The sequence below is a fragment of the Enhydra lutris genome, unplaced genomic scaffold, assembly GCF_002288905.1.
Source record: "Enhydra lutris kenyoni isolate GAN:26980312 unplaced genomic scaffold, ASM228890v2 scaffoldscaffold68, whole genome shotgun sequence".
NCBI lineage: Eukaryota > Metazoa > Chordata > Mammalia > Carnivora > Mustelidae > Enhydra > Enhydra lutris.
Window position 1 is genome coordinate 14,954,340 of NW_019154152.1, and position 18,536 is coordinate 14,972,875.

General features: G+C 35.8%; 1 protein-coding gene across 3 annotated transcripts in view; it reads left to right on the top strand.

Annotated features, from left to right (window-relative positions):
• The window catches only part of LOC111159377 (EMSY, BRCA2 interacting transcriptional repressor), an 84,705-nt gene that overhangs the window by 56,558 nt on the left and 9,611 nt on the right, over positions 1–18,536 (top strand). For all 3 annotated transcript variants that reach the window (XM_022521790.1, XM_022521791.1, XM_022521792.1), the window contains 6 exons: positions 3,177–3,313; positions 5,731–5,904; positions 7,853–8,051; positions 14,102–14,266; positions 15,982–16,137; positions 17,274–17,315. In XM_022521790.1, the coding sequence (XP_022377498.1) occupies positions 3,177–3,313; positions 5,731–5,904; positions 7,853–8,051; positions 14,102–14,266; positions 15,982–16,137; positions 17,274–17,315 (873 nt within the window). The remainder of the gene's footprint in view (positions 1–3,176; positions 3,314–5,730; positions 5,905–7,852; positions 8,052–14,101; positions 14,267–15,981; positions 16,138–17,273; positions 17,316–18,536) is intronic.

Here is an 18,536-nt window from a genome sequence, read left to right on the forward strand (position 1 = left end):
AGGTGCAATTGATAACTAAAGACCATATATATAGTGGGTCCTCTTGATATTCTATGAGCCAGATCTTTGGCTGGGTGCTGTGATACATAGGGATGTACATGGATGCATTCTCTGCCCTAAAGAATGCTAAACAAATGAACTTTTATAAGCTCTGTTGTAGCATGAGAACTGTAGACTGACTACAGTGAAAGTGTAGAGGAAGACCTTTATTTTAATTTTTTTAGATTCACTTATTTTAGAGAGAGTGGTTGCCTGTACTAGTGGGCAGAGGAGCAGAAGGAGAGGGAGGGAGAGAGAATCTCCAGCAGACTCCCCATAGAGTGCAGAGCCCAATGAGGCAGGGCTCAAGTGGGGGCTTGATCTCACCACTCTGAGATCATGATCTAACCAAAACCAATAGTCTGATGCTCTGAAACCAAGCAGTAGTCTAATGCTCAAATGACTGAGCCACCTAGGCACCCCTAGAGGAAGATCTTTTTAAAAAAAAATGAGTAACACTTGTTTCATCCATACAACATAGTTATCAGCTGAAAGAAACATGCTCACTGGAATTTCACACTTTAATAACTTGATAATTCTAGTCATAAACTATTCTGTTTTAATATGACACCCTTACTTTTCCTTATGTTATGCCTTTTCCTTCTGTGTTTTACCTTCTCCCCCCACCCTTCATTTTGTTAAGCTGGTGAACTTAATTTGCAACTGTTCAATAAATTGACAAATCCTTGTAATGGAAAGTTTTAGACAGTGACTTAATACAAATATAAGGCACTTGTTTAGCAAGCTTTTTTAAAAAATGGTCCTTGTACTTTGGTGAAAGCTTAGTTTACATTTCCTTGAGATAATTTTTAATGCTTACTTTCTTTCTTTCTTTTTTTTTTTTTTAAAGATTTTATTTATTTATTTGACAGAGAGAGATAGACGGAGAGGCAGGCAGAGAGAGAGAGAGGGGAGGAAGCAGGCCTCTTGCTGAGCAGAGAGCCCGATGCGGGACTCGATCCCAGGACCCTGAGATCATGACCTGAGCCGAAGGCAGCGGCTTTAACCCACTGAGCCACCCAGGCACCCTAATGCTTACTTTCTAAAAACATTTTTATTAACCAAATATTTCGTGAGGCTGTATTGTTGAAGGAGTCATAGTAATCAGTCATGTATGAGGGATTGAAGTTAATTAAGAGTTGAAGTTGATACATATGAATAATGGGCAGTGTGGTCTTTGTGGCTCTTAACAGCTTACTATTCAAAAACTACAGATAGAGGGAAAATCATTTGTGAAGCTGGTGTTTGGATAAAAGTGTGTTTTTATGTAACCTGATGGTGTTATCTTGGACAGATAAGACATTAGGTGATGGCAAGTATATTATAAAGATATATAAAGTAATAAGCACTAAGATTGCCAAGAACTGACTAGAATATCCTTGTTTTTAGTGTAAACCTTATTTCTAAAACTCTCGTCAGGAATGCTGTTTTTCTCATAGAAAAGAATAAAATTTTGTTTAATTTTTCTTCTTGGGAACATATTAATCCATCATGTTTTTAAATGGTACCTGTTCTGTGCTTAGTCATTTGATAAATGATAAGCAAGCCTAGAAAAGAAAAGTATGACTTGTCTGTTTTCATGGGCAGAGGAAATCATAGGCATAGAAGTAGCATTATAACATAGGCTCGAGGACCAATGTGGAAAATAACACACTCAAGGAGATTTTACATATATATATATATATATATATATATATATATGATAATCCTGAAAATTAAAGTCTGGCAAAACCTGGAAACCTAAGAGGAATTTGGGCTCTATATGACAGGTAATAGGAAACCATAGTGAAGAAGTTACTTATTAGACTAGAGTCTGTGGTGTATATTATGGAATAGGAACAAATAAGATCAAATGGGTAGATTAAGGATTGGGTCATGTAGGATTGTGAAATCTAAGAGGGAAAGTTAGAACTAGATAAAATAGGGATTAGGAAAGTTTGTTTTGTTTTAAAGTAATCTCTATCCAGAATAGGGCTCAAATTTACAACCCCAAGAGTCATATGCTATACTGACTGAGTCAACCAGTAGCCCTGGGCAGGTTTTTGACCAGTTTCACACTGGGTTCTTGACATGATCAAAATGGTTTTTTAAAAAGAATGTTTGATATAGCAGGAGCATGAGAGCTATTTGTATGCTACAGAAACTTGAAATAGGGAGAAAATATGGGAAGCCCAAAGAGAAGAGGGTCTGTCTGTTGACATTGATAACATTTTGAAAGAAGACGTAAGTTGATGACAAATCGAGTTTGTTCACATATTCATTGAACAACTGTTACTGAGTAATTGCCATACAGTGTGTGATAAGCGCTGAAGAATTAGGGATGCAAAAAGATAGAGTTTGGAGCTCCAGGGGCTTTCACAAAGCAAGATTGGCACCAGGATTTCTAACTGCGACAATCAGAATATAGGATACAAATTTGATAGGTATAAGAGAAGTAGGTTGTGGAAGGATGTAAGGAAGAGAGCACAGTAATATGTTTGGATCAGTAGATGTAGATCTACTGAATAGATCTTAATTGTTGAAAATATAGATCCATTTATATAAATATATAAATTGGAGTTTCATCCTCATACTCTTCAGAGTGGTATAGATCACAAGAGCATGTGTTTAATCTGTGCCTTGGTCTATGAGTGCTTGGTTTTTTTTAATCACAAGCACAAATGGCTTATTTTCATAAATTTTCTGTACAGTCTAAAGTTATGTGATTTTGTTAAGTATTTACCTCTTTTTAATGTTCTTTTTTGAAGAGTTTTTGCATCACACTAGTCAAATAAATATAATACTGGGTTTGGGGAAACTTTTTTCGTGGAAGGCGGATTTTTATTTGTTTCAATTAACTAGTCAGGGGAGGAATATTGATGGGGAAACTGATAGTGATATTTTAGATTTTGATTTTGGTGTACAGATTTTCAAATTCCAAAAAGATGACTGCTGTAAAAGTTAATTCTTAATATTCTCTCATTCTAGGACAACTTCTGCTTACTGTTCCAAGCCTTCATTTTCATCCTCATGACAACTTTTGTGTCATCTGGGAATGACATTAACTACATGTATTAATTATATACAGCATAAACAGAAATAACCAAATATCACTAGTCCTTAACTCAGGCCTCCTTTTTTCCCCCCCCTTCTCTAAGGAACGACAACCAAAATCACTACAATCCCAATGACTTCCAAGCCTAATGTGATTGTTGTGCAAAAGACTACAGGAAAAGGAACGACTATTCAAGGCCTCCCAGGCAAAAACGTTGTCACGACATTGCTAAATGCTGGAGTAAGTAAGAGCTTGTACTGCAGACTCAGCGAATCCACTGAGGATTTTAAAGACCAGCTATATAAATATTTGCCTAAGGACTTTAGAACCCCACAATGGCCTGTATGGTTTGATTTACCACTACTGTGATGTAATAACTGTTAAAATACCACCAACTGATGCCATTTTTCACAGTAATTTCTAAAACATGTTGCTCATAGCTACATTGCTTATGACCATGATTTAGATGCTTAGCTTAGTCCAGATGGAGGATTCCACTGGCTTAACTACAGGGAGACCTCTGTTAGAGGACAGTTTTGTTCCTGCCTCTGGCCAGTAGACACAAGCCTAGTATTGGCCCAGGCTGGGCAAAGTGAAATATTTGGAATGAAGAAAATTAATTGACAGGAATTTACTTTCATAATTAACTGCTTCATTTGTAGTTGTGAAGGCAGTTGTGCAGAAGTTTGGAGTTAGACAAACCTGGGCTTTGTCTCTTAGTATCGTAGTTGTTTGATCTTGGCAAATTTACTCAACTTCTGTCATCCTTAATTTCCTCATTTATAAGTTGGGGATGATGATCTTCACCACTGAGTTTGTTCAGTAACTGGTAGCTGTTTTGAAAATCCTTAGAACAGTGCCTCGTACGTAGGAAGTCTTGAATAAGTAGTTTTTTTCTTACGTTGTTACTCTTGGTACTTAACTATTTAGGCTTGGTAATGTCCTGATTTGCTAGAAAAAAGAATACTGTACTTCATTTTAGTAGATCTTGAGTAGCTTCCTAGGCATCACAATCTTTATAATGTTGGCATTAGATCTTTCATCACGTGGGAAAACATAGCCTGAGTTTACATGGTAAGCCAAAATAAAGCCTGGATTAGAATTCCTATTTTCAGAACCCCTTTATAGTCTGGTTTACAGTTTCATAGAATTTGATATGTAAGAGGGGATGCCATGTACCCAAAGTCCTGTGGTCATATACATCGAAGAGTCGTGTATGAATCCTAGCTGCTAGGTATATCTAACAGCAGGAGTTTGACTCAGGAAATACTAGTAAAAGAGAGCAGAGCATAAGACTACACATATGTATATGCATCTGTACTCATCAGCTTGTTTACCTGGGCATGTCTACACACATCAGAAGAGCTTCTTCAAAAGATAGCCTGCTAGTTGGTTTTGATAGGCTTTGAATGAGTCATTATACTTGGACAGGGCCCATTAAGCTATTTGATAGGTAGACATGCCCACTTGCAAACTAGTGGCTCTTGGCAAATGAACTAGAGCTCCTTCCAAAGCTGCTGCTGTGAAGGGTGTGTTTGTATTAAAATAAGTAATAACAGGAGTGATAGACACTTCATATCTCCCTGAGATAACTATCTCCCTTACAGCAAATAAACTTGTGATTTTTATAATCCTATTTAGCTCTAAATTCAGAGTGATTACCTTCTGCCAGCTCACTTGGGTACTTTGTTCTTACTGGCTGCTAAGTTTAGATGGCCACACATTTAGATGATGATGACTAAAAGTTAAAAACCAATAAGATAAAAATTTTTCTTTTCAGTTTTATGGATTTTAACTTTTAAGAATGAATTATTTAGTAAAATCACCATTTTTGAATTTAAACTCAAGTGTTGACTCTATAAATGACAGAAGGAACTTAAGAATAGAGCAGACAAAAGTGAAAAAATGGTGAAAAGTTAATGGGATTAAGCTATCTAGTTAATAGACTAAAGTGATATTAGTAACATACTAATAATACAACATGGGAAATGCCCTAAGTTTGTTTTTTGTATTTTCCTGTATAACCTCAGAACATTTGTTAATATCTGCTGATTTCATCTCTTGCCATGCTTTTTTGCATAGAGATTGTTGTGTGTCTTTATAATTTTGTATTTGGGGAGCTTAATTTATTTGTAGGTATACATTTAGCTATTGGTATAATGCACAGTAATTTCTTATTACATTAATGTCTATTTTGGTTAAATTAGAAAATAAACGTAATGTTTATTTTACCCAAAATAAAATTTGGGTAAATTAGAAAATAAAGGGGGAGACTTATAATCCCAACTCTTAGAGATAGCTATTGTTAACATTTTAGTATATATTCTTATATAATTTCCTGACTATTTTAATGTATGTATTTTATGAATGTGACATGGTAGTAAATATTCTTATGTGAGATAATTTGTAAAATTCACTTGTCAAGAAATAAGTAATGCTTTCTTTGGATCAAAAGTTGGGCAGATGACTTTTAGGACTGTCTCAACTATGTCTAGGATTTTTGGTCACCTGAAAACATTGTACTTTGCTATTTAATTTACAGTCCTTTCCCCATCATCCTGGTAAAACCTTGCTGTGTGATTTTTCAATAAAAGGATTTTTTAGTTTTTGGCATTTAAATACATATAAATCTCATATATTCACTAACTTTAATTTAGGGAGAAAAGACTATTCAGACAGTGCCAACAGGAGCAAAGCCAGCTATTATCACTGCTACAAGACCCATCACCAAAATGATTGTAACTCAACCAAAAGGAATAGGTTCCACAGTTCAACCAGCAGCTAAAATCATCCCGACAAAAATTGTTTATGGGCAGCAAGGGAAAACACAGGTATGCTATAAGATATGGTGGCTTTTGGGGCCCCTGGGTGGTTCAGTGGGTTAAAGCCTCTGCCTTTGGCTCAGGTCATGATCCACGGTCCTGGGATCTAGCCCCACATCAGGCTCTCTGCTCAGTAGGGGGCCTGCTTCCCCTCCCCCACCCTCTGCCCCACTGCCTGCCTCTCTGCCTACTTGTGATCTCTGTCTGTCAAATAAATAAATAAAATCTTAAAAAAAAAAAAAAATACAGTGGTTTTTCTTGGCTCTGGCATATTTCAAATTCCTAAAATTCCACGCTAGAAATTTGAATGAGAAGATCAATAATCTTTTAAAAGATCCGATTGTTAAATTAAAAAATAAATAAATAAATAAATAAAAAATAGAAGATCCGATTGTTAAGTTATGACCAAATGTACATAACCATCTGTTTTCAAAACCTGTGTTTCTCTCTTCAGTACTTTTTTTTGGGGGGGGTGGGGTCTAAATATTTGTGCCATGTCATGAGCAAAGTTTGGGGAAATGAACACCCTTGGAATAAAATTTGCTGAAGGGATATATTGTTATTTGAGAAGTAGATGCTTGAGGGAGAGTGGTAGTTATTTGGAATCTCTCAGAAACAGGTATTTTTTATAAGCTGGTATGGCCTTTGAAAGCACTTCAAATACTTAAAAAAATTGTTTTACTTGAAACCTAAGTGATAGAGTAGCTAGAGATCTGTTCATTTTTCAAGCAATAGAAGATAAGGGAATTTTTCTGGAAATTTGCCTAGAAAATTGAGGCTAAGGATTTAATCTTATGTTGCTAGACTACTATTTATTTTATAAAGTTCCTACTTTAAATGCTTTATGAGAACAGCAAAGGAGTAATGTCAACTTTGGTTGAGAAATGTTATTCTAGAATTCTTGTAACAGGTTTTATTTTACTTTAGTAATTTTCCTTTAGGATCAGTTCCCTTAGAATCATAGTGAAATCGTATACACATCTAAACAAACAAGTTTTGTGATTAGAGATAAGTCCAAATTGCCTTTAAGTTTTAACTGGTAACAATTCTCATTTGCTCCATCATTTGCATCATAGTATAACCCATGTTTTCATTCTTGAATTCTTGGAAATGGGTGAATTAGTGGAGTCTGAAAAGGTTTCGAATCTTACATATTGGAGAAATAAAAACTAAATGTGCTCAGTCAACATTTTTATTCTAGGCATCCAATTGAAGTCAGCTCCTAGAGTTCAGATTTTGAAGTGGAATGGTTCAGTTTGAAATCTTTCTCCCATTTCACTTATTTTAATGTCTGTGGTTTTGACCTTTGCCAGGAATTGATCTACCACATGTTTCATATTGCTTCTAATAACAGTTGTCTAAGTCATTGTTGTTCTGGGGATCTTTCGTAAGATGACTTAGGTCCCCACCATTTTGTGCAGGTGTCTCAATTAGGAATTTCATTTGGTTGTTAATGAAAAGAAACCTGAAGAACAGTGGCTTATACAAATAAGGGCTTATTTTTGTTATGTTAATAATAATGTGTTAATTATTTTATGATGTTAATAAATGTTCAGAGGGAGGAAATTCTAGACTATTCTCTTGGCATTGGGAATCCAGGCTCCTTGTGTCTTTCTCTTCTGCTGTCCATAGTGTGTGGCTCTCTTTCTACTGTATAGCCCACAGATTGTAAAATGACTTCTGAAGTCATCATAGGCAAGAAAAAACAGGGGAGAGCCTCTTGTCAAAATTGTGGCTGTTACAGTCTGGCATGTACCACTTAAAATCTTTTATGTGGCTTGACTCTAATTTGGTCATAGATTGAATTAGTCTTTGATGAACAGTGTTGTGCCCAAAGCATAATAAATATACAGAATACAGCTTCCCATGTCAGGAAAATATTCTTCATGACTTCAAGTTTGGCATTTTAAATAGTGCTCTAAAATTTAAGCTGGGTGTATTTCTGATTTTCTTCTAGGTTCTAATTAAACCCAAACCAGTGACATTTCAAGCCACAGTTGTTAGTGAACAGACAAGGCAGCTGGTCACAGAGACATTACAGCAAGCATCTAGGGTGGCAGAAGCTGGTAATTCATCTATTCAAGAGGGAAAAGAAGACCCACAGAGTTATACAGATAGTAGTTCCTCTTCTACAGAGTCCTCCCAAAGTTCCCAAGGTAAGATCCATTTTACTTCTGATTTATGTAATTGCTTCTGACATAGTGCCCTAGTTCCAAAATAGTTGAATCTAGGGGTTTCAAACAAACATGTATGGTTTGCTTTGTTGATTCTTTTGATTTTATTTTCCTTTGTTTGATATGTAATCAGTGAGCTGAAGTGTTGTTTTTGGTAAGATTTTACCATTCTTTCCTGCGTACCTTATGTTCATCAAATAATTGGTAAACTTTAGATGGTGATTTTGGCAGGTAGATGTTAACCAAACTTAAATAGTGCTGTGGTTCTTCTTGTTTCCTTTTGGGTAGTAGTAGAAGTAAGTGGGCAAGAAAGCAAATGTATCTTTCGAATGGTTACTGTATAACCTTGAGAAAGAATCAGGGTGGCCAGAGGTGGGCCATAACTGAGCTATAAGTAGAGTGACCATACATTGCAGTTTGCAGAGGACAAGTCCTGGTTTATATCTGTTCCAGCATAACTATTAATAGCATTCTTTTTCACTCTCAAAGGTATCCCAATTTAGATGATACTGTATGGTTGTCCTAATTATAAGGAAAGAGCTATGAAGCCAGACTCTATAGTAGGGAAGCTCTTTATCCTCAGTGTTGTTTTAATTACGTAGTTTGCCTAGGACGTCTCTTGAAATATATTCTTGATCATAAGCTCTGAGACCTACAAATCTAGTACTAATGTTTGTCAGTTACCTTGACAGCCCTTATTGTCAGATGGTAGGTATATTTATGCCTATGCTTGCTTATATGCTCCAATGCATCTACTAAGCAAAGCTGTTTATCTTCCCTTGATCATTCCTCACACACTCCATTCCCTCCTCACCCCGCTATTATTTTTTCTGGAGTACTTTCTGAACATCTTCACTTTTCTAATGCAGATTCTTCATCTTATGCACTTCTATTATTCTAATTGTTTAGCAGAGTCTTTCCAGATTAATGGGAAGTTCAGATTGCTTACAGGATTCAAATTCCTGATTAGTCCATTAATTGAATTTGACATTTATATATATATTTTTTATACTACATATTAAGTATTATGCTAGGCCCTATAAATGTTGAGTAAAATATAATTCTTGTTAAAATCTAGAATAGGAGATTAACAAATACATGTACAACTTCAGTATGAATATAATAAGTTTATTAGAAACAAACAAAAATGCCAAAGGCTAAAAAATCACACTCCAGTGAGGAGAGAATAAGAAAGCTTCATGAAAGAGATAGCATTTGAAGTGGTCTTTGAAAACTCCTCAATTAAAAAGAAATAAAACTGTTGATTTTAACAAACAATATGACACTCATTTTAGAGAGTGGATAGTTTTCTTCAGCATATTATCAATGTTAGTAATATGTTCTGGATCGATTTACTGAGAAGATTCAATTTATCATTCTATATTGATTATGAATCAGTCTTTGTACAAGTTACAATGGAGTGATGCCTGTTCTCTATTTCATTTGATCTTTATTTCATAATGATTTGCTATTTAAAGATTCCATTCTTACTTTCACACATTGGCTGTATTTTCCTCTTTTACTTTTAAGTCTCTGGTTCCTTGAATAATACATGTCATTTTTTTCCTTGAGAAATATTTTTATAGAGGCCAGGTAAATGTTTAGCTTATGAGTTGGTCCTAAAAGGGGGGCATGAACAGTAGATGTTTTTATATCCATAATCTCGGGTTATCTTGTGAAATTTCAAGTCTTTTCCTAAGGGAGCTGTAAGCCAGTCATTACTTCCCAAACATGCCATTTCATTAGGCAGTCTTAAGTGTTCATTCTAAGAATGGGACAGAAGTTTGGCTATTTTTGGAAGTGATTGAGTGGAAGGTTTTCTGCTTTTCAATCTCTTATTATACATGGCTTCATCTATTTTTATTTATTTGTCCTGTATCATTACATATTATTTATTTTAAAAAATTCTGTAATACAGAAAAAGTCAACAATTCGGAATACCTATATCTAGATTATAAAGCCAGTTTTTATCATCCTTATCCCACTCATATCTTTATATAGCTCCTTAGTGCATTCTCACAATGACTGATGATCTGTATGCTGTGATTTAAAGAGAAAGGGTTAGAGAGTTTGGTCAGTCTAAGATCATGCTGGTATTCAAAGTATATGAGGGTCGTACCTGTTGGGAATGTAAGCACTACATAGCAGTTCATTTTTTCCTTTATATTTTTTGGTAGTTTTTGCCACTCCCCCACCTTTGAAAACTTTTTCTTTTAATGTAATTTCAAACTTTCAAGAAACTTGCAAGAAGAGTTAAATTAAAAAGAGAGAAATTAATATTTTAAGATAATTTTAGTATAATTAATATAATTAATTTAATATAATTAAGATTTCTTTTTTTTTTTTAAGATTTTATTTATTTATTTGACAGAGATCACAGGTAGAGAGGTGGGTAGAGAGAGAGAGGAAGGGAAGTAGGCTCCCCGCTGAGCAGAGAGCCCAATGTGGGGCTCGATCCCAGGACCCTGGGATCATGACCTGAGCCAAAGGCAGAGGCTTTAACCCACTGAGCCACTCAGGCACACCTTAAAAATTTCTTTATTTAAATTTTGTTTATTTCCAGTAGGTTTAAGGTGGATTAGGTAGAATATAAGATTATGTGAAGTGAAATGGAAGGGAGCAAGGAGAGAAAACCAAGGGTAGGGATTTAAGATGGAACAAGGTATGAGGCAGATACAAAATTATGCATCCTATAAAGACATTGCTTTAAGAAGGCCACAACTTGGTTTCTAGGATGATTTTTCCGGAAGCTTTATGATCTTGGTAGATCATGGTGAGGGTGAGGAATAAATCCAGGTTAAGCAAAACATACTTATTGCAAAACTTTTCAGAGCTATTATGTGTTAATATATATTGTGAAAGATGAAGAGAAGAGTATATAATGTAAACTGCTCCCCAACTTTTTTGATCATAGAACCCTTCTTTTGCAGAACATCTTTAGGAACTAATGTTCTCTGAAACATTTTGAGTGATGCTGTCCAGGCAGTTTAATACCTCGAAGGGCTAGGGCTTTATGACAGTACTTCAGTGGAAAAATGCTTATTACATCATAGAAGGGACATAGACATCTTGGGTTTAGTGTTGTGTTTTTGTTTGTTTGTTTGCTTGTTCATTTGTTTTTTGTCAGAGAGAGAGAACACAAGCAGACAGAGTGGCAGGCAGAGGCAGAGAGAGAAGCAGGCTCCCGATGAGCAAGGAACCCAGTGTGGGACTCTATCCCAGGACCCTGGGATCATGACGGGAGCTGAAGGCAACCGCTTAACCAGCTGTGCCACCCAGGCATCCCCTGGGTTTAGTTTAGAAGGGGTGGTTTAAATGAGTAAGGCATCTGGGAATCATTTTATGTGAGAAAGTGTTGTTGGAAACAGGACATTTATTATGGAGAAGAGAAGATGAGGATTGGTTTGGGCACATTGGGAGCTGTCAGTTTTCTTGACTGTGACATGCAAGAGGGAAAAGAGTTGGTCTTTGTGGCTACATGGATGGAAACTAGAACCATCGGGTAGAAGTCACAGGGAACCCTGCCCATTTAAGAAAATTTTCTAATTGTCATAACTGCAGAAATGGGAGGAAACTATCTTAGAAAGTAGTGAGCTCTCTGGTGTTGCAGTTCCTGGATTGGGATACTGTGAAGATTTTAGTACAAGATTGCTGATAGCATGAAATGAACTTTTAGATCCCTGCTAGCTGAGAGGTCTGAACTTTTCCATGAAAATGTGATATGGGCCTTTTATGGTAAAGTTACAGGAGACATTCTTTCATAGAGATGCCTCATCTGCCCTTGCATATAACAGTACAGTGTGTATTTCTGGTACCTAACATGTAATAGACATCCAGTAAATATTTGTTAAGTGACCTGTGGGGAAAGCTATCTGAGGGTTAGCAGACCATCATCCTCAAGACAGGGAAGTCTACGATGCTGCTGTGAGATCGTGTTCTTGATGTCTGTCATTGCATTCTGACCTCATTCTCAGACTTAATAGGCAATAGATTTATCTAGTCTAAGAATAAAAGCCAAAGTAAAGAGGAAAATCACTTAAGGATTGGTTTCTACATTGAGAAATGTAGAAACTTTGTCACAGCTCTTGGGGTTGCCACAGTGATACTGTGCAATGATCAGCTACTTTCTAAGTATGGGCAGAAAGAGTGAAGAATCTCTAGCTCCTACAGGATAATGTTATTTGGGGTGATAGGTGCTCCCTTGCAGAGATTTGTTTTCTTTTTTTGGTCTCTTTCTACCTTATCCCTCTGCAAATGTTATCCTTGCTTTCTTCTGGATATTTAATGAATATACAGAATTGGGTTGCAAACATTCTTTGCCATGGGTCCTCTCACCTACCCAAAGGGGTGCTTACATCATTTTGAGAATTTCTTAAATGTGAGAACTTGGGTTTTATAAAAAGAATTATTTCCTAATAAAATTACTTTTCTTAAGTGTAAGTTCTATTTGTCTACTTATAACGAGTAAGGGAAAACTGTGGTATGCATCACATGACATTTGGTATTGAAGGATAGTGTCCCACAGCCTTCTAGAATTTGGGGAGAAGTTTAATGGAAATTATACACCCCTGTCGTATATTCTGTCGTATATTCTGCCTGGTGTTTGGGTAACTGGGGATGCAGTTTGTTAATGGTAATTAAAAATTCCATGTCTATTATATATCGATTTTTCTTTGGGAAGGCTATTTTTTTGTTTGTTTGTCTGCTTTGTTTTTTAAGAGTCATTTCACCTCCCCAACCTTTTTCGACAACTTTGTGGTGTTCAAAAAATAAAAGGTTCAAAGAAGGTGAACTTACATTGAATTTATTCTTGGTTTTTTTTTTTTGGAGTGGGGCTACATGAATTCTTTTCATTCTTCTACAATGCTTTCACTGACTAATCCAAATCAAAGCAGTCTTTTTCTTTCCATGTATTTGTCTTGTTTGCCCTAGTCATTTGATTTTACCCAAGAATACAAAGCTATATGTGTGTTTATTTTATTCTCCTCCATTGTAATTTAAACGTGGGAGTGGGGATCCAACATAATTTTTGTCCTCTGTGGAATCCTGACAAAGGAGCAATAGTCTAATCCAACCTGCTTATTCTGTAGATGGAAAACTCAGTAATTTGTTGCTTATTTTAATGCGCATTTAGTATTCACATGCCTACTTTCATAGTATAAATATAATAAACCTTGGAGTTAGGGCTCTAATTTATTTTGAAATTGACTAAGAGTCTCAGAATCAAGAACTTTTAGGACACAACAACAATAGCATTTCTACTGTCCTTCATAGTTTATGGAGCTCTTTTACATGCATTCTTTCATTATATCCTCAGAATTCCTGTGAGGCAGAGAGGTAAATTTATCATTGTCATTTTAGAAATAATGGCACTAAAACCTAAAGGCTCAACTTGTGAATAATTGCTAGAGCTGGGGCTGTAACCTAAGACATTGAACTCCAGATGTTATATGTGTCCTATTAGATCATCCTATTTCTAGATCATTTATCCATTCTTCTTGTTGGTGGATAGGATTTCTTTCCAGCAATTCAGCCATCCAGTAAGTGTTGACTGGATGCTCAGGTTGTAATACAGAACACATTTTCAGGTGCACTGAGGAAAATAAGACTCCTACAGTATTTTACTCTTATTATACACAAACATGCATCTACTTAACACAAATGCACACCTATTTATTATAGCAATTATCACATTGAATTGTAATTTGTCTTTTTACATGTCTGTCTCTCCAGCCAGATTATGTGCTTCTTGAGCATCCTCTGATTATTCCGTAAGCTCCTTTAAATCCTCAGTGCCAATACAGACTCCTGCTTACAGGTGCCTAGTTTGTTGAATCAATGTATAGGAGTGAATGAGTGAGTGAATACAGACACAAACAATATTATGCCCTCTGGGGGCTTACAGTCTTCTTGGGGAGATAAAGCATGAAGTTTACAGTAAATACAAAGATTAAAAAAAAAAAACAATTTGTTTTTTTTTTTAAGAGAAACTTTGTTTATAGGGTTTTTTTTTTTTAACTAATATAAAACAGATTCCCAGCCTGTAGTTCATGTAATTGCTTCCCGGCGTCAGGATTGGTCAGAACATGAGATTGCAATGGAGACTAGTCCCACCATAATTTATCAGGATGTATCCAGTGAATCACAATCAGCTACTTCAACAATCAAAGCTCTATTAGAACTCCAACAGACAACAGGTATGAATTCACATGCTCAATTGAGTGAAGCATGTTTTCTCTAGAGATGGGTTGTGCTAAAATACTACCACTGTTATATTTTCTTTGTTATTATTTGAGCACATTTCCCCCCTCTGGACTGGTCTATAGTCATTGCTGCAGTCTGTTTGCTTGTCAGTTCAGTAAGAATACTGAATTCAGTTCAGTAAGAATACTGCCCAGGAATACTGAAGGATAGGCTAGTCAGGGAGAAAAAAAGGGCAGAGCTCTTTCTTTTCTGTCTCCTGCTTAAAAGGGCAATCCTTGTAGCCTCTTGTCACCAGAAGGCAGTAGTTTCTATCATTTCTTAGCACAAGGGTAGATCCAGTATAGCTGCTAGTTCTATGTAAGAATAATAGTAGGAAGCAGATTGAAGAGCCTGCCATCCTCCTCGATACTGGTTGGGCAGTTTTGTGGACATAAAACACCATTAATAGCCCTTGCTAGCATTCTAATTGGTTTTATCTTTGTAGTTCATTATATAATTTAACCACTTGAGCTTCCATGCAAAGCCATCCTTATTTAACAAGATCCCATCAGTATTTCTGGTTATTTAAATATCTTCAATAAACTCCAGGCAAAACCTGTATCAGTTATACTGATTTACCTGTTACAGTAAGTCAAAGATTATTAGGTTACTAAAGGGACCTTAGCAATGATCTCATCCAACCTTCATTTTATGTGTAAATAAACTGAGATCCAAACATGTTACCTAGTAGGCTAGTGGCAGAGCAAGACTCCATGTCTTTCGATTCCTATTTCAGTGTCTGCTCTACTTTTGGGGTGACTGTAATATTATTTTGGTTTTGTTTTGCTTTCTTTGTTTAAATGATTAGCTTGACTTTGTCACATTATACTTCGTGGGAATGATCTGAATGATCATTCAGTGGACTTAGTTACTAGTAACTATTTGCCGTAACACCCACTTTACACTAGCCAAAGAATACTAGCATTTAGTGTCTTTGGTTAATCTTTCTATTGGTGTTATTTTTGGCCTTAGGTATTTCTTCAGCTTCTTGTCTTTGACATACTCAGCCATTTGCATTAATGTCTTATAAGGGTAGAAACCGAATGAGTAGATTTTATAGAAAAAGTGTTAAGATAGAAAGTAAATTTATTCATGGAACCCATTCTTGTTTCCAGGCCATTCCATAAAACATTTTTGTAGGAACAGAGAAACACTGAAAATTTTTATTCTTTAAGAGTCATTGAAGACTTGGTAAATTTCTTTGGAAATTATCTTGAATTTTTAATAGATCAAATTAAACCGGTCATTATATTGTGCTATTCTGGGTAGGTCTGCCCTAGAGCAAATCATGGTGTATACTGCTTATTCACCCTTTGTTTTCAGGTTGGTGAACTCAAGAAAACCAGGGACTACCTTGAAGAAGGGTAAAGGAAATGTTCTAAGAGGACTGTGTACAAGAGAAACAGATTGCTTGGCTTAGTCATAGTAGGCGGGAATTTTAGTCTGAATGCATATGAGTTCTTCTTGCTAGGCTGCTGGGTATGGCTGTACAAGTTGTGCATTTTACAACCATACATAGCAGTCTGCTTTTTTTCCTTTTCAATTCACTGTTTCCTTAGTCACTGCCAGTGTAGCACCCCAGAGGTCTGGTTCATATTCCCATGGACAACTCTGGTTTTGATACTTGTTTGTAATAAAAGTTGACTTTTCCCCTGACTTTTTTATGCAGTAAAGGAAAAATTGGAATCTAAACCAAGACAACCCACTATTGACTTGAGTCAGATGGCAGTGCCTATTCAGATGACCCAGGAAAAGAGACATTCTCCTGAGAGTCCATCCATTGCTGTGGTAGAGTCAGAACTAGTTGCTGAATACATCACTACTGGTAGGTGTCCTTGTAAAAAGTAGTATTAAGGTAGGAGAGCTACCTTTCTGGATTTATGGGATGGTTGTTTGGGGGAGAATATAGTTTTTATATTTCTAGATCTTTTCCAATTTGGTCTGAGAGTACATTCACATTGTCCTTGGGACTTACCCTATCATTAATGACAAGGGGGAAAAAAAGCAATTGGTTGTTGCAAACTGTAAATAATAAAGAATTGAAGGTGGCCGTAAATGAAATCTGTGGTTATAAGGTGACAGCTGTAAAGAGGATAAAATACCTTTTATATAAGGATAGATATTCTGATACATCTGAATTTTCTAGTTTTGGGGGAGGGGATGTGGGTCAAGGGAGAAAGAAGGTATAAAACCCAATGCTTTTTTAGCATAAAGGAAAAAATGGAGACCTTGAAATCCATGTAAATACTTAGGAGTTCTGGTGGAAGGCAAATTAGGTATTTGTTTAAAATGTGGTCTGGCCATAAAACACTAATGAGATTTTTAGATGGCATAGATAGAAAAGTGGAGCAGGAAGGATCATAAGATTCTTTCTCTCATATTCTGGTGAGACCATTCCTGGAATACTGCTTTCTGGTTTGGACACTTCATTACCTAGAGATTTGAAATAGTTCAGAGGATAGTAATGTGAATAATTAGGGGTTGGGAGAAATGACTTATGAGGCAGTATGTCAAGAACGCCTGTCTTAAGTTTTCTTAAGCAGTGATTAAAGGAGAATGTAAAGTTAAAAATATTTAAAGGTTGTAAAAAAATACTAAAGCGGAAAAAGAATTCTTTGGTATCATTTTTAAGAGATATTTTTAAAGATTAATTGGTTATGGTGAGTGCTCTGAATTGTGTAAGTCTGATGAATCACAGACCTGTACCCCTGAAACAAATAATATATTATATGTTAATTTAAAAAAAAGATTAATGGGTTAAAATTGCCAGAAGGGAGAATCCAGTTAAAGACTATGGAAAGCCATCTAGCATCTTTCTTTAGAGATATTTAGCAGAAAGCTAAATAAAGCAGAGGGCAGTATGTTGGGAATATGAGTATTAACCTCTGGGGATAGACTAGATTATCAGATGGTAAATGGAGGAAAAGACCTATGATTTCTTCCCTTACTTATCCTTTTCAGAACGCACTGATGAGGGGACAGAGGTTGCTTTTCCCCTTCTAGGTAAGTGGTGTGCATCCATTTGTAGTATAACTGAAGGTAAAAGATTATTGTTTTGGGGGGAACCACTTAAATGGATGCGCTCTACTCTGATCTGGTAGAGGAAAGGTAAGCTCCACTCAGTGAAAAGGAGACTTTCTTTTTGCAGGATAGTAGGATTCTTTCTCAGAAATGAGCAGTTTGACATTGAAAAAAATAAGAGCTGTTTAAAGAAATAAGTGACTGTTTTATGCTGTTGATATGGCCCAGTTAAGGTCACTTTCAGCTGTTTTCCATATGTTCACTCTCTGACTTCCTTCCATAATCTCCTCCTCATCATATCCTCAGCCACAGTAAGCATTTTCTTTGACTTCAGATCCAGGTTCCTGGCCCTGATGTCTTGTATTATCCTACAATAGGTGTTAGTTTTCTCTGACTTTCCCGCACACTGGGGAATTACTATGAAGGGGTTTATAGATCTTGAATGAGGATTATTCTTAAATTATTTTAGTTGATCTTCTATTAAATCCATTTCCTTTCTTAATAAAAAATTTAATGTTATAATCATGAAGATTAGTATGGACAGCAGAAATGTTCCATATAATCTGATAATTTCATAAAAGATTATTTATTATTTTTCAAATGTCACTCATTTCTGATGATGCTTCTATCAGTTAAAAAACAATTAATTTGTTTAATTTTAATATTAGTATGATTTATTTTTTCTCCTTAGTCACATTATAAATGATTTCAGTAGTTCTAATATCAACACTTTTTTTTCAGTTTGGTTGAGCACATGTGGAAGATTTTATTAACTTACATAATCTAAAATGTGCATGTAAAGCATACTGTGAAATGCAGTAAGATACTGCAGTACATTTATACCAGTGATGCTGCCTGTAATCTCTTAGAGCACCTGCAGGCATATGTATAAGCAGTAATAGAAAAACTGTTTGTGAATATAGACAGAATGAGTTACAAAAATAAGTAAAGCTTGTTTATATTACATTGGATAGTTTTAGTTCTGTACTTATAATACCTAGGTGGTACTTTGACTTTGATTTCTTTTTTTTTTTTTTTAAGATTTTATTTATTTATTTGACAGAGAGAGATCACAAGCAGGCAGAGAGGCAGGCAGAGAGAGAGAGGAGGAAGCAGGCTCCCTGCTGAGCAGAGAGCCTGATGCGGGGCTCGATCCCAGGACCCTGAGATCATGACCTGAGCCGAAGGCAGCGGCTTAACCCA